Here is a 17,341-nt window from a genome sequence, read left to right on the forward strand (position 1 = left end):
TTAATGTGCTCACAGAGAGGTAATTGAACACTGACTGTTCTGTTAGGTGTGAAGTTCAATGGAGACAGATCTATAGAATCAATGATGGCAGATGTGAAGAGTATTCTTTCTCCCGCAGTAGGTGATGAATCCCAGCCTAGAGCTTTCTATTTAGTTTGTGGGACTGAGTTGTCTTATTTCTATTAAATTCAATTCAGTCATTTAAATTATCTGTTAAATATGTAACAATCGGTAAGGTCTTCATTTGCTGTACCATTAATTTTGGTGTATTAAAAATGGGGGTTGTCGTAATTCTGTTTATTCTTCATTGGAGCAAAGCTCCCACAACAGTCTGTGTTCACTATGGACAAACATGGATTTAATGTTTCCAGAAAACTTCTCTATTAATACAAAAATTAAAGGACCTTAACATCAGCAACACTGACAATCAAAGCAGAAACCTTTGCCACAAACATCTGAGGTGGGTTGATAACAAAATTAAAAAAAACAAAACAAAACAAGTCTTGACCAAACAAGCAGACATTGAATTTGATGACTCAATTTGTTTTGCTGGAATAAAAAATAATGAGAGATGTTTTATCACTTATAAATAGCCCAGAAAGCACAATAAACGGACACTACCCAGAACATTTTCAGAAGCAAAACATTTTATAAAGAACTAAAAACCATTGTAATAGAGAATGTCTTTATCATGTGATTTATGTGTTGGGGCAGGAAGAAAGGATCAAGCAACCTTCAAACTGTAAATAAACCCAGAGCGAAGGGGCTTCTAACATACCTCAGATTTTATAACACCTTCTATTAGTCAGTTAAGCACTGACACAGGGAGGTTTTCTTTGCATTTTTTTTATTATCATGAATTCACTGATTATGCTTGCAAACTATCCTTAAATGTCAAGAGTAGTATACAGCTCATACTTACAAGCCCCAAAACAGAGAGGAAGAAAAGGTTTTATCCACTGACTAACAACCACATAAAGGAGGTGGTGTTACTCACTGTTGAAAATTTATTTATGCTAAAGAGCTATTCTACTACCTTTCATTCCATGCTTTGGGAAAAGTAAATTATCCAGTTACCCTAGATGAAAAAGACTGCCCAGTAAAATATTGTTGCTTTTATTTATTTCTCGATGGGAACCACAGTGAAAAAAACAAAGACGATGTAATCTTAGGATTTGTTTATGATCTGGAAATATGTAGGAATACAAATTGCGTTCCATCAGGACCTGTAGCAACTATTGCATTAGAAAGATGTATGTCTACACAATAATAGCAATCTTATTTCATAAAAAGACCGTTCAGGTTTAGGAGGTAAAAATATACTGTATTTTTGTTATGGCACACTTTATATTCTGAACTATTAATTTTTAAGTAAGCCCTATTGTGGAAAATTGAACAAAACATGCACTACTAGAAAACTAGGAAAAAAACATTTTCCCACATTCTCTAAAACCTTATACTAACTCTGATGCTGATTTTCCATGTGAACAGGAAGAATAATATCATCCATAGTGAGGCCACGGATCTTGGCTGACTCCAGATTTTATAAAATCCCTGCTGTGAGTGTGAATCACTGCAGAAGTGGTGATTCATGTCCTTTTGTAAAGGTTAGACCTGCAAATCTTTAAAGAAAGGGGGAAAAAAAACACAGATAAAGGAATAAAAAAGGTGACTATAGGTCTTTTGCTTAGTGGAAATAGAATTTTCCACAATCTATATAACTCTGTGGGGTTCCATTCTTTTCACAGTTGGTAGCTGTTCTCCCAGACTCTAAACCCAAAGCTCCCCATAGCATTAATTGCTTCAAAGTCCTTGTCTAAAGAAGCAGCAGATTTCACTATAGTAGAGAACTTAGAAGTTAATTTCTACAAAAGTAAATACTTCTGAAGCCTGAAAGGGGAATGAAGGGGAGGAAGAGAGGTTGATGAATGGGTATAAATACACAATTTGATAGAAGAAATAAGGCCTAGTGTTTGATAGATCAGTATGGTGACTATAGTTTACAATAATATATTATATATTTTATAATAGCTAGAACAGAATAATTCAAACGAGTTTAGTACAAAGAAAAAAACAAATACTTAAGGTGACAGATATCCCAATTGCATTGATCTTTACAAATTATATAAATGTAAAGATCATACATTTACATGAAAATAGTTCATTTATTACATGATAATACATACATCTATTTTGTATCAATAAAAAAAGAAAACAATATTCTTGAAACACATGTATAAATATCTGAGTCTGAGTTGAAATATTAATACATTATTTTATAAAGAAGTATGCATATAATTGCTTTTTAAAAATGAAATATTATCTAATGGCTATAATTTTCTTAAAAGCACAGTGTTTACAGGAAATCAAAGTCAAAACCATCAAAAACATGGATATCTTGATACCAGTAATCACTATCAATTCTTCATAATCTGCTACAGACTTCGGATGTTGCTTGCATTTTATTTTTTGCACTAAACGTAAAATAGATTTCTATGATTTACCTTATATACCTGGTCCTACATCATTTCAACATTCAAAAGAACTTCTCAAAGTAGGGTTCAGGTTATTTTGTGTTGATGTTTTCCTATGCCCTACAGCTGCCTTTTCTCTAATCAGTCTGAAGAGCCTGCACTAATCTATAATGCACTGCACCTGCTATTAGACTCCATGCACTCAGAGATTGATATACACGCAGAAGGAAAGCTCATTAACCAGCCTAGGTATATGAAAGTTCGCGGGCAGCACATGCAGAAGTTTATCATTGCAGCTCTGTTATATCCTACTGTCAATGTCAAGTACACTATTCTTTCAGCACCTATTTTTTGTTTACTCGAATTTGCAACTGGCCACTAGAACAGGTGAGGGTAAGTCTAGGCACTACTCTGAGCTTCAGAGGATGTAGGAGATTTTCTGGCTTCACTACTGCCATTTTAGAGCAGTCTAGACTTTGAGCCTCTTTAGACATATCTGTTAAGAAAACACAGACAATTTTATAATCATATTGCTCTTTGTGTAGCACAAAATAAAAATGAGATATAAGAAAAATTAAAACCAGCAGGACATACTAATTTCGAACTTTTAACCTTACTGGTGACACCATCTGATAAGACTCCAGATTTTTTTTACTGTTGTCAGTTGCTGCATATTTTATAGGGTGTTGTCTCAACTTGAATGATGATGGGCTACCTGGTGTAAGCTGTTTCACTTCACACATGATTAAAGTATATTTCCTCCTGTCTGAACAAAGATTATATTGAAAGTACAGGAAGGATTCGGCACCAGGGAAATACAAGTTAGTATGTGACAAGTATGGAACAGTACAGGAAAACATCAATATGTGATGAAATCAAGATACGAATTCAAGAAAAATAAGGAGGAGTTGTCTGAATGTTAAACAGACAAATGCCTAGAACTCTTTCGAAATGCCATTCAAATAGCCCTGGTATCATTTAATTTTCAATTGTTATACTCATTTGGGCAAAGCAAGTTGGTGTCCAAGGAAATTAAGAAACCCTATTTCTTGAATTTTGTTGAATTAAAAGAGCTAATATCCAACAGTAACAGGAGTTCATATGTGAGTCAAGATGTAAAAATATATTCCAATCTGCATTTTCTGTTTTATGGTAGATTAGAAAACAAGGACATATTTTGAAATGTGAAAAGATATGAAAACAGTATATATCTCTGAATGCCAGCTAGAGTCAAATTATAATTTTAAAAACTGTTGAAAATGCATTTAAAAAGTCAAAGACTTCGGAGGATAGATAAGAGACAGGTTTCTTCTAGAGAGGGACAACACAAAATAATGGGAATCCTTAACGCAGAGCTAGACAAGGAAAGAGACTTTGTCTTACTTTGGAATATGCCTTTTGAACCTCAGAGCACAAGTTTTAGAAATTATAAACCACCCACACACATACACAAATCAATGTGGAAATTTTCAAGGTTATTTAATCCAATTCCCTTCCTCTAGGCAGACGAATTCCCAAGGCAGTAAGAAAGAACGATAGAGCTGTTGATTCTATTCTAAAAGGGGAGATTCTGGTGCATTCTTCATTCACTTTTTCCAGCTTTTATTAGTCTGACAGGATGCGTATCTACAAATGAATTCAGAAACCACAAATCAAAATTCAAAATTGTTCTGCTAAATCTTGAAGTAATGTTTAATATACCGGTGATGGGAAGGTTATGTCTTCTCATCTATTTCCCTCAGTGTATCTATCACTAGGTATCTTTCCGTTTCATCTATCCTTTTATTTCTTTTATATGTTGGTGGAATGTTACCCTTTCTCCTTTTTCTATGATCTTACCATGTTCAAATTTATAATGCTGGATAATAAAATTTAAAATTTAACTTCCTTTATATTTTTTTGTGTTTTACAAAGAGAGAGATGTACCCGATGTCTCATTGCATAAGAACAAACAAATCACAGATTCTTGGTATCAGATGACATATTAAAAGAGAATCAGTCATAGATTCTATAATATGTTATTAGACAGCTTCAAGGAAAAGGAACTTAACATACCACATTGCAGCTCATACATCTTTGAAAGTTGAAATTTCTTTCTAACGATCATAGAGCATCTAAGTTTCTGTTCCAAGTTTACTGTCAAGTTACATCTGGTTGGTTTGTTTTGATTTTTAATAATATGGGTTTAAGGGGAAGATTTTTTTATTTTTTTATTTTTTGAGACAGAGTCTCACTTTGTCGTCCTGGGTAGAGTGCCATGTTGTCATAGCTCACAGTAACCTCAAACTCTTGGGCTCAAGCGATGCTCTTGCTCAGCCTCCCGAGTAGTTGGGACTATAGGCTTCCACCACAACCCTGGACTATTTTAGAGATGAAGTCTTGCTCTTGTGCTGGATAGTCTCTAACTACTGAATTCAAATAATCCACTTGACTTGGCCTCCCAGGGGGCTAGGATCCAAGTGTAAGCCATCACACCTGCCTAAGGGAAAAATTTTTAAATTACTCATACTCTGATAAAGCACTTTTGCACTCACTTCCCTACTCTTCAATCCAATTTACAAGTTTTGGTTTTCATATATGTACAGTGTAGCTTTTATTTAATTCTTCAAGAATTCCAAGTGGAATATAATAAATATCTAATATAATTCATTTTAAACATACCTGGAGCTTCACCACACACAATTGAACTATAGTTTTATTTAAAGCATACATCTTTTTCTAAAATACGAAAATTTCTTGCATTAAACAAGGTGACATAGCATAAGACCCACTATTTCATATTTCTGTGTGCCCTGGAACATAAGTGTAGATATGCCTCCCTAAGACCTCACAAATGGAATCATTATGGGAGAAAAATCAGAAAACTGAAATAATCCCAACAGAATTTAAATAATATATTCCCATAGTCTCATAACTTTTATACATACATTTATAGAAAAATTAACAAATTTTTTAAAAGATGAAAAGACATTTTTTTAAATCAAATTCTTCATCTTAGATTCAAAATAAAATTAGTGGATATTTTAAAAATAGGCTCAGATCACTCAAATCTACAAAGATAACATATAGGTATATATTTTCATTGCAGCTTTCCATTTTTACCATTTTTAAAGACTGAAGTATATATGCCTACTGATGTCTTAAGCCAGAAGCAAACTCAGTTTATGGTCAGAATCCGCACTGCTGATGAAATTATGAATTTTAACCTTTGGCCGAAGAACCATGTATTATTATGTCCTTACTACAATTCAAGAATGAAAACCAACATTGAGAAGTTATATTACATTTGATTGTTATATGCAACACATACTACATAACAAATAGGAATTTTTCTTGACTGATTCTAGTAAGGGAATTGAATAATTTGAAGATGTAATTTAATTTCTCTTTAGTGGAGCTAGAATTTACCAACTAATCTTGTCAAGGGGTTGTGAAGCAGTTCCAAGAGGGGAGTTTATAGCACTAAATGCCTATGTTAGGAAAAGAAGAGAGATCTCAACTAAACAACCTAATTTTACGCCTAAAGGAAATAGAGAAAAAAGGACAAAATAAACCCAAAATCTACAGAACAAAGGGAAACAATAGTACAGCAAAAATGAATGAAATGGAGATTAGAAAAGTATTAGAAAAGATCAATGAAACTAAGTTGGTTTATGAAAAGATAAACAAAATTAACAAGTGTTTAGCTAGACCAAGAGAAAAGAGGGAAGACAGAGTAGGAAATGAAAGAGAACACATTCCAACCTATACCACAGAAGAGCAAAGGACATAAGAGACTGCTCCAAACAATTACACACCAGCAAGCTGGGTAACCTGGAAAAAGTAGACAAAGACGGAAGCATGGAGATGCAAAAAATCTGAACAGACCAATAATGAGTAAGGAGAATAAATGAGTGGTGAAATATCTACCAGCAAAGAACAGCTCAGGAGTTAGCTTCACTGGTGAATTTTACCAAGCATTTTAAGAAGAGTTAACACTGATTCTCCTTAAACTCTTCCAAAAATTTGAAGAGGAGGGAAAACTTCCAAGCTCATTTTACATGGCATTACCATGACCCAAAAGCCAGATAAGATCTCTTCAATAAAAGAAAAAAAGAAAAGAAAAGAAAAAAATTTTAAAGCCAATACCTCTAAGGAACATGCAAAAAATTTCAACAAAATTACTAGCAAGATGAATTCAACAGCAAATGAAAAGGACCATGTACTATTATTAAGTGGGATTTATCTCTGGGATGCAAGAATGGCTCAACTTTTGCCACTTGATAAATGTTATATACCACATTAACAAAATGAAAAAATCATAAAAAAGATGTGCAAAAAAAAGCATTTGACAAAATTTAATATATTCTTTTATGACAAAAACTCATCAAATTAGATGTAAAAATAATGTACCTCAACACGACAATGTCCACATACAACAACCCTACAGTTACCATTGTACTCAGTGAATGCTGAAATGTTTTCCTTTAAGATTATTAGCAAGATAATAATGCTTGCTCTCATATCTGTTGAGTATAAAAGTTCAATACAGAGCAATGAAGCAAAAGAAAGAAATAAAAAGCATCCAAATTAGAAGGGAATACATTTATTGCCCCTGTTTGCAGATGACATGATAATTTCTATAGACAACTCAAAATATTCTGTGAAAAAATAGAATTAAAAAATAAATTCAGTAAAGTTTTAGGACAGAAAACAACACACAAAAACCACTAGTGTTTCTGTATACTACCAACTATTTATCTGAAAAAAGAAATCAAGGAAACAATCTTATTTATAATAGTCTAAAAATATTTTAGTATAAGTAAATTTGACTAAGGATCTTAAAGACCTATGTACTGAAAAGTATAAAGCACTGATGAACAAACTTGAAAAAGATACAAATAAATGAAAAGACATTCTGTGTTTGTCGATTGGAAGAATTAATATTGTTAAAAATATCCACACAACCCAGAAGGATCTACAAATGCAGTGCAATCACTATCAGAATTTCAACGATATGTTTTACAGAAATAGAAAAAAAAAAAAAAAACAGTTTTAAAATCTGTATGGACGCCCCCCAGAATAGCTCAAGCAAACTTGAGCAATGAGAACAAACCTGGAGGTATCACATTACCTGGCATTGAAATATATTACAAAGTTATACTTATCAAAACAGCATGGTACTGATGTGGAAAGGTGGAAATGTAGACCAATGGCACAGAGTAGAAGTCTCAGAAATAAATTTATACATCTGCAGTTAACTGATCGTTGACAAAAGTTGCAAGAACACAAATTGAGGAAAGCACAGTCTCTCTTATAAATAGGTGTTGGGATAACTGGATATCCACATGCAGGAGACCAAATGGAACCTTTACTTCTCACTATATTAAAACTTCAACTTAAAATGAATTAAATGCTTACATATAAGACGTGAAACTATAAGACTACTAGAAGGAAACAGGCAAAAAACTGATGTTGGTTTGGGCATTGATTTTTTTTTTTTTTATATAAAAACCCTAAAGCATAGGCAACAAAAGCAAAAATAGACAAATAGAATTTCATCAAGTTAAAATTCTTCTTCATAGAAAAGAAAACAATCAATAGAATTAGGAGACATTCTGTGGAACCGGAGTAAACACTTGCGAACCATACATTTGCAAAAGGTTTAATAACCAAAGCAAATAAGGAATTTAAACAACTCAATAGTAAGAAAATTACCTAATAAAAAATAAGCAAAAGCCCTAAAAAGACATTTCTCAAAGCAAGACATACAAATAAGGAACAGATATAGGAAAAAAGACACTAAAATTACTTTACAAATTGAGGTAAATTAATTGCAAATTAAAATCACAATGAGAAAATACAATAGAAAATAAAAAAAACCCTTAAATTTCACACCTATTTAAATGGCCAATATAAAAAGACAAAAGATAATAAGTGTTGGTTAGGATGGGGAAAATGGAATTCTTCTACACTATTGTTGTGAAAGTAAATTACTATAATCATTATGGAAAACACTGTGGAGATTTCTTAAAAAATTAAAAATAGAACTGCCATATGACTCAGCAATCCCTCTACTGGGTATTTTTCTAAGGAATTTAAATTAGTATGCCCAAGAAATACTTCTAAACCCTTACTCATTGTAGCATTATTAAAAACAGCCAAGATACACAACATAAGTGTCCATTGGACACATAAAAATATGTGGTACATACATGTAGTGGAATACTATTCAGCCTTTAAAAAGAAGGAAATTTTGTCATTTGTGACAACATAGATAAACCCTGAGGACATTATGCTAAGTGAAACAAGGCAGGCACAAAAAGACAAATACTTCCTGACCTCACTTATCTGTGGAATCTGAAAAGGATGAACTCACTGAAACAGAGAGTAGAGTGATCATTACCAGGGCCTGGGAGAAAAATTGGTCAAAGGGCACAAAGTTTCAGTTGGATGTATGAATAGGTTCTGGAGGTCCATTGCACAGCATGGTAACTACGGTTAATAAGAGAGAGTTATTACCACTTAAGGAGTAGATGTTGCCACAAGAAAATGAGAAGGATGTGAAGTGATAAATATGTTAACTAACTTATTTTACCATGTGTAAATATATCAAAACATCAGGTTGTACACCATAAATACATACATTTTTTATTTGTTAATTATCCCTTAATAAAATGGAGGGAAAGAAAAATACTAGCTTGAAGAAAATAACAACGAAAGACATGTCTTTTACAGGTAGAAATGATGTTTTCATCAGCCACATTGCAAAGTAAAAACTACAACTTTCTAATCAGATCTGCCAAAATGGTAAGTTCTCCCCACATCATATTTTATCAAGAAAAAGATCTGAAATATAGATTTAAAAGATGTGCTGTTAATAAAGAAAATAAAGATGATTTAGTTGTTTAAAAAACACATTTGAAAAAACTGATTTTATTGGATGCATAAATAGAATACATACTGGGTTTAGAAGAATTGTGAGGAAAAGTTCACCTCCTCTGATACTTTTATCCAATTCTTGGGGTCCTCCTGGATACTCTTTGTAGAAAATAGTGTGGGTGAATAAACCACAGGTCTGTCGAGGGAGGACCTGAGAAAAGGGGGAAAAATAGCACATTGACATGATTTAGTTAAGAATTTCACCAGTTTCATGACATCAGAGTCTGGAAATGATCATTTCCTGTTGTAATTCTTTGGTTGTTAAGGTCAAAATCTTACTGAAAACAACAGCTAATATTGTTATAATTATGTAAGTATTAAGGAAGTTGCCAAATCAAAGATATAGAGCATAATAATTTAAACAATTTGTGCTGAGTTCCATGAATCTAACCCCACACTTGAGTTATATTAAAGGATTGGCAAAAACAAATACATGAGGCCTTCTTAGGGTAAATTACATTGAAGAATGGAGATTCTTCAAGGTCTTTTTCCTGCTGTTATGCCATCTCTCTGCTGGAATACCACCTGGTGTTGTGCATGTACTCAAGTTCTGGGATTCAGTGTCCGCCATCAAGTTTATCAAGTTTTCATTACCCATTTTACATTAGTTCTGTGTTTACTATGAGTTTAAATTTTATCACAGTAGGAGCAAATTATCTAATGCTTGATTCTAGTGTATTTTCTGATTATTTCTTTTATAAGTTCGAATGTCTAGCAGAGAAAGCAATTAAGTAATATTATTTCAAAACCTTATTTTAAATAATAAGTGACTTATAACCTAGTAGGAAAATGCATCTGATTGTACAGGGAAGCTATAATTTTTTGAATTCTTTGCTTAATTGCCATTATAGTTTATATGAAATTTGAGGTCAATGAATTCATGTGATATTGCTATTTGATAATCATGCAATTTAATAAGAAATTTTGGTACTTCTACTTTGATTTGAAATTATATAAGTAATGCTATTCATACCTTCTAGATTTCTAGAAGTGGACCTCAATGCCACTATTTGCATTACCAATGGCTTCGTTTAAATCTGAGGCTTCTCTAGGTACCAACTTTAATAAAATAAAGTTTTATGATTAATGAACACCGAGTCCTTGCTCTGGTTAGGCATGTGCACATTTTATTTAGTTGTAGACACTGATTAGATAAACAGGCAGATAATTCTAACAGCAGTATGAATGATAGATTGGTAAGGCATAAATATTTAAAGGAGAAAGAACAGTATACAAACTATTGGTCTCAACGTGATTTAAATCATTGGAAGTAAAAATGAGCATTTGAAAATAAACTATTCTATCTCAAAGTGTAAAATATAATTTTTTATTTCAATAAATGATTATAAATTCTCATCTAGGATCCATTTTGTTTATTCTCATTTATAGGATTTAATACATCATTCATACATTGCATTATTATTATTTATTATTATTTTTTTTTTTTGTAGAGACAGAGTCTCACTGTACCGCCCTCAGTAGAGTGCCGTGGCGTCACACAGCTCACAGCAACCTCTAACTCTTGGGCTTACGTGATTCTCTTCCCTCAGCCTCCCGAGCAGCTGGGACTACAGGCGCCCGCCACAACGCCCGGCTATTTTTTTTGTTGCAGTTTGGCCGGGGCTGGGTTTGAACCCGCCACCCTCGGCATATGGGGCCGGCGCCCTACTCATTGAGCCACAGGCGCCGCCCATTTGTATTATTATTTTTTAAATTAATATATCCGAAAAGAAAATATGTATGCCTCCTTTTGATATATGTAGGAAATAAATCAAAGAGAGTATCCTGATACTTGAGTGCCTGAAAGCCAAAATAACCAGAATAGATAAATTTAATTCTCAGATGTTATTTATTTCATTTTCTCTATTAATAGTATAGCCATTTAGGAGGGGTTTTCTTGATCCACGGAAGCTAACTCTGCCTGTAAAACACTCAGTAAAACCACTGACCCAAATGTATGCAGAGTGCCAAAAATGTATACACATTTTAAGGTAGAGAAAAACTGTATTAAAATTTCAAGTGACATTTTACTTCAGCAATTACAAGAGGTGCTCAGACATAACTTGTATTCATCTTTTATTATCAGTATATATCAAATGTTACACTTGTAATTTAATTTTTCCCTTTCTTAAAATGTATATACATTTTGGGGCACCCTCTATATACTGAGAAATAAGATTTCAGTCTGAGACTGCAATGGATAATGTGTACAAAACTCATTTTCATTAGTTTCAGCTCTTCTTGGACTTGCCAAAGCCACTCCACAGCTGAGGAAGGAAGCCTATAGCCCAACAGTGTATTCAGGGTGGCCAGTCACCACCACGCCATACCGGGGATTCTGATAGTCAGGTAGAATGAGGATCTGACACCCCCTGGTGGTCCTCGCACTCTGTCTTCATTCCACACAAAGCAGCCATACGCACTCACCATGATGCCGTTATGAATGAAGCCCTTTCTGTACCGTGCAGGTTTCAAATGTGGATACTCTTCAGTGCTGGTGACCTGGATACCCCAGACCTTCTTCCAAGCTGCATACAGCTGTATATGAACCGGGTAGACCCCTGAGTGGTGTGGGGCCACAGCATAGCCCATGTTGATCGGAATTCCATGTTCCTGAAAGAAAGCAAAAACAACACCATGATGGAGTGCAGCCAATTCACTCGAATAGTTCCTACAAATATCTATTTAGAATACACTGAATTCTAGGCTAAGTATGAGGGGAAAAAAACTAGCAGTGAAGTTTTTAATCTTTCAGCAGCTCATAATCTTATGGCACTCTGATAGTAGAATATATATAGTGATTACTTTGAGCATGTGGTGTGTGGGTGAAATTAATTCTGAATTTTGAACACCGAAAGTTTGGGGGGAAGATAGGAAGTGAACTTGGCCCTTCCTCAGATAGATATGGAGAAAATTAAAAAGGTGTCATTTGAGCAAGTGCCCAAAGACAGAGAATGAAAGAGCACATGGTGTGTGCGAGAGTGTGTGTGTATTTGTCTGTGGTGCTGAAGAAAACCAGAAGTGTAAGTATAAATGATAAAGTGATTACCTTTTACAGTTAAATTGAAGAATTTGGAGTTAATTCTACTTGAGAAGTGTAGATAAGGAAGCTCTCGGAGCATGGACTAAGATCTGTTCCAAATTTTAAGAGAAAAAAATCTAGTGACATGTTAAAATGAAATATACATAGGGAGAAAATTAATCTATGAATTAGAAAACTATTTACATAGTGAAGATTAGGTGTAGATGGGTAACTAGATTAGTTGTCAGGAAAAAACAGAAATTAATGCTATATAAGATCCAGTGAGAGTAAAGGGAAGACAAAGGTTAAAATTCTTCTCCTGGTTTTGAACTTCAGCAACTCAATTTCTTTTTATAAAACCTACACTTTACTATAAGATGTTTACCTTGGGTAAACTGTCAACTCTAAAGGAAAGAAAGGTATAAATTTGAAACAGAAATATAAAAAAGTCAATGAATGGTATTATATTGTGAGGTACATGAAATAGATCCACAGTGCTTTAATTTCTGCTTCTTTATATCTCTGCCTTTAAACGCTTATCTGCTTTACAAAGACTCCTTGTAGGATTGAATATCATCAATTGAGGTTATAAACGACAATGTACAGTCATATATGGAGCTGATTGAATCAATAAACAGAACACAAAAGTGTTGATTTGACAATCGCCATTTATATTTTCTATTACCTGGTACACAGCATAGAAAAAGAATTCAGCCTGGCATAATAGGGAAGCAGTAAATGGATCACACATCTACAATGTCTGTGTCATACAACGTGCTCAGCTCAGAAGAGGGACCCTAAATATTTCACTGGTCCTCATCATTCTTCCTTTTATGTAATGACCTCCATTGTATAGTCAAATTCACCTCTCTTTCACCAAGACTACTGTGTTCTCCAGCATCTATTACAATAAATGACTCTGTAGAAAGACTGAATTATGAAATCGATATTGTAAAATGAGCTGGAGTCTTTTGCTAGGCACCATAGAAAACTCATTTCTTGGTGTATGCAGAAGAAAAATACTTTCCCCCAAAGCTTGTATTTTCAATACAAGGCAATGTTGGAAAATTCCAGCAATAAAAGTACTTAGAAAATATCAACAAGGGGCAAACAACAGCTATTATCATGACAAATCACAAGGATAAGTGTACTGGGGGAAAAAAGCTTTACTCTCTGGGTTGGTCCATGCTGCCCAGGGAATGGTCACAAAAATGTTCTGAAGATGAACAATTACCCAGTAGCCAAGATACTGCAAGCTGTGGATGCACTGAGTGTGATATGGAGACTGGCCTCCTAAGAGAAATCTAGGGTCAAAGGTGTTTAAACCCCTCTGTCTACTAAACAGCATCACCTTTCTATTGCCTACAGAGGTAACCTTGATTTATAGGAAAAGGAAACAAAGACTTTTTTTTCCTCTGTCAAGTAATTTATAATAAGGTTGATAAGTCTCATTCCATACTTTGAAAATGACAAAATCAACAGTATGCAAATCTGAACAGTCTTTACTAATCCCTGTGTTAGTCCTCATTTTCAATGGCTCTATAGTATTTTATTCCAAATAAGGGGCCTAGTCCACTAGACAAGTAAGTGTCCTAGAAACAAATAGATAAAAAATAAAATCAGTGAAAAAATTGAAATGTCAAACAACTATCTCTGATCAGGAAAAAAAATTTCGCTTTTGACAGATAGTAAAATGAATTGTAGAACTTTCATAAAAACCAGAAGGGAAAAAAGCAATTGATTTGGTGAGTAGGAAGGAAGGGGCAGTAAAAAGATTTCATTATATTTATTGATTTCTGGGGGCTCGATTATGTTGTACATAAGGTCATCATATCACACTGGTATTTATAGCTCAATCAAAATAGTAAACCACACTGGATAATTAGGAGTTCATGCTTTTTCGATGTAAATGATAATGCAAAATGAAAAGTAATTCCCTAGTAACTCCTTTCCTCTTATCCAAGGGCTGAACTAGAAACTTTCTTTGCTGTGTGGTGCTTAAAACTCACTGCACAGTGCCTTGGTCTAGAAAAATATGAACTAAGCAGCATATTTACACAAGACCATAAAAATGACAAAATTTGCAAGATGTTCCAATGTAAGTATCAGGTACAATTAAAATTCTATAAAAATACACATAAATGACAGAAAATAAATAAATTCAAATATGGCTTTTATTATTTTTTTAGAACAGTGTGTCCTAGGGGATGTTGGAATTCCACCATATTATATGTATAATATGACACACCTCCACAAAGGTTTACGGGGCAATTTGACTTGACTTAATTTCTTTAGTTACTTTAAATTCCAGTTGGTTGGGAAGTGAGATACTGTGGTAATTTATAGACTATATGAAAAGGGCCACTGTTTTCTTAAAAATTAGAATGAAATAAAATGCATTTAGCACTTGAGTTCTAAAAGCAAATGAAATGATATCATTTAGGTTTTCTTTGATAATTTCTACTGAATATATATCTTCTTGTAATTGCTTAGTACTCAATATTTATGATGTATTTTTATATTTATGTCTAATGTCTAATGTGATCCTCATATCAATCGTGTGAGGAGGATTGGATATTATTCATAAAATATGAAAAAAGAGGCTTAGTGAAGGCATATGACTTCTCTGTGTTCACAATGCCAGAGCTAGAATTGTACCGACATACTCTAAAGTCATAGCCTTTACTTCTGCTTTTCCACTAGGTTGATTCTACTGTGACTCCTTCTCTCCCCACAAGTACTGAAAGTACTTGACTTACAATGGGAATTGACTGTATATATACATATATATATATTTCTGAACTTGAATTACTGTCTGCTTTTTTTTTTTTTTTTTTTTGTAGAGACAGAGTCTCACTTTGTGGTCCTCGGTAGAGTGTCGTGGCCTCACACAGCTCACGGCAACCTCCAACTCATGGGCTTAAGCAATTCTCTTGCCTCAGCCTCCCGAGCAGCTGGGACTACAGGCGCCTGCCACAACGCCCGGCTATTTTTTGGTTGCAGTTTGGCCGGGGCTGGGTTTGAACCCGCCACCCTCGGTATATGGGGCAGGCGCCTTACTGACTGAGCCACAGGCGCCGCCCTACTGTCTGCTTTTTTTTATGGAAAGTTCATAAAACAAAAATATACACATATTAAATATTTTAAACTCCTCTGCAGTTATTATTATTATTGTTAACGACACATGGTTTCACTCTGTTACCCACCCTGGGCTCAAGCAATTCTCCTGCCTCAGCCTCCCTTGTACCTGGAACTACAAGCACACACTACTACATCCAGCTAATTTTTCTTTCTTTCTTTTTTTTTTTTTTTTGTAGCGATGCAGGTTTCACTCTTGCTCAAGTTGTGAAACTATCATTTTTAATGAAAATGAGATTCAGTCAATTAGAAGTACTCAAGACAAATATTAGAAGGTGGTAGGGAGCCAGAGGCTAAATTCTCGCAGCTCCTAGCTCCTGTTCTTGGGATGTGAGAACGTGAAGACAAGAGGCTTTTCTGCAACAATAATTGGTGGCCATTCACAGGCACCAGCAGAGGCTTATTGCTTGTCAGAGCTTTAGTGGCAGCCTCAGAAATGGTTACTCCCCTAGGGAACCAGTTCTGTATCGCCTGATGAATCTCTGTAGGAGCACTGCCCAAAATCTGCTCCATCAGCCCTTCCGAAGTTTTTGAAATGAATGAAAATTTTCCATGTTTAAAATAACTTCAAATGGCTTCTGTTTCCAGCTTGGAAACCTGACTGATAGAGTTGGTCTTTGCCCCTTTCTAATAAACATAAAAGGTTTAAGAGGTTCATGTGAGAGGTCTGGTGGTTTAAATTCTAGGAGAATAAGAATTTTGTAAAGTACTGCTCAGATTTTTCCAATGAAACTAATTGATATGTGGCAAACACCTATGTCTAGCTGGATACTATCCTGGTGTATCTATGACTATTAAATCTTATGTTTTGGGTACCCTGTGGATATTTTATAAGAAATAGATAAGAGACTATAGTCTATTTAAATAATAAATACCAAATGCACATCAAAACTATTCAATTCAACTACATTTGAAATAATTATTAATGAGTTTATGATTTAGATAAAGCACTCTGCTAAGCATTGGAGGACACTGGGTAGACATGGCCTCTGACTTGATGAAATTTGAAATCTGGAGACAACAGTGGAAATCAATTAGATAGATTCATCTTAATTCTTTTTGAGTTTTGATCTGAGAGTATTTGATTTTGAAAATAATACATTATAATTTTTAACTCCTAACATTTTTATAGTGGAAAAAAATGATATCCTTGACGTGAACATCAGTGGAGTAGAAAAAGCCTGCCAGCATTATAGTCCTAAGGGAAGAAGTAAAAGGTGCAGGCAGCTGCCTACACACTGACCACTCTTCTCTGAAGCGGCATTGTGAAATCACAGAGAAGCAATATGACACACTCAGTGTGGAAGTAAAGGTGATGGGGATATATATATATATATATATATATATATATATAAAACAAGCTCCAAGAACACTCTGGGTACAGTAGGAGGATAGAATGCTGAAGCTTCATGCTTGTTCTGCTGGCAGAGAAAACTGACTGTTAGTCAGCTCCTACTACCCCACAGACCTACCTCACTTCGTAGGACTGGGCAGCTGCTTAGAGTCAGTACAGAGCTACTGTACCAGGCAACAGTTATGATGGAGATGGGGCAGTAGCTAATGCTATCCTGAGCTCTTGGGTACACTGTAGCAGGTATGCACATGACTGGGGACAGTATAGACTGATTTGTGGCTTCCCTGAGCCATACCTTGTGGCTTGAAGCACCTCTCCCACTAAAGTGTAATGAGACCTGAACATGGGGATTGACTGGGGCATGGCAGGGTCTGATTTGAAAGGATTTGGGTGCTCACTTTAGCAGGTCTTAGGTGCTCCTTTAACATGGAA

General features: G+C 34.5%; 1 protein-coding gene across 1 annotated transcript in view; it reads right to left on the reverse strand.

Moving 5' to 3' along the window:
- The window catches only part of LOC128588339 (bifunctional heparan sulfate N-deacetylase/N-sulfotransferase 4), a 295,881-nt gene that overhangs the window by 86,991 nt on the left and 191,549 nt on the right, over positions 1-17,341 (reverse strand). The window contains exons 5-6 of the mRNA XM_053595091.1: positions 11,823-12,008; positions 9,418-9,546 (exon numbers count right to left, since the gene is read on the reverse strand). Of these exons, the coding sequence (XP_053451066.1) occupies positions 9,418-9,546; positions 11,823-12,008 (315 nt within the window). The remainder of the gene's footprint in view (positions 1-9,417; positions 9,547-11,822; positions 12,009-17,341) is intronic.

Source organism: Nycticebus coucang, chromosome 1 (assembly GCF_027406575.1).
Source record: "Nycticebus coucang isolate mNycCou1 chromosome 1, mNycCou1.pri, whole genome shotgun sequence".
Lineage (NCBI taxonomy): Eukaryota > Metazoa > Chordata > Mammalia > Primates > Lorisidae > Nycticebus > Nycticebus coucang.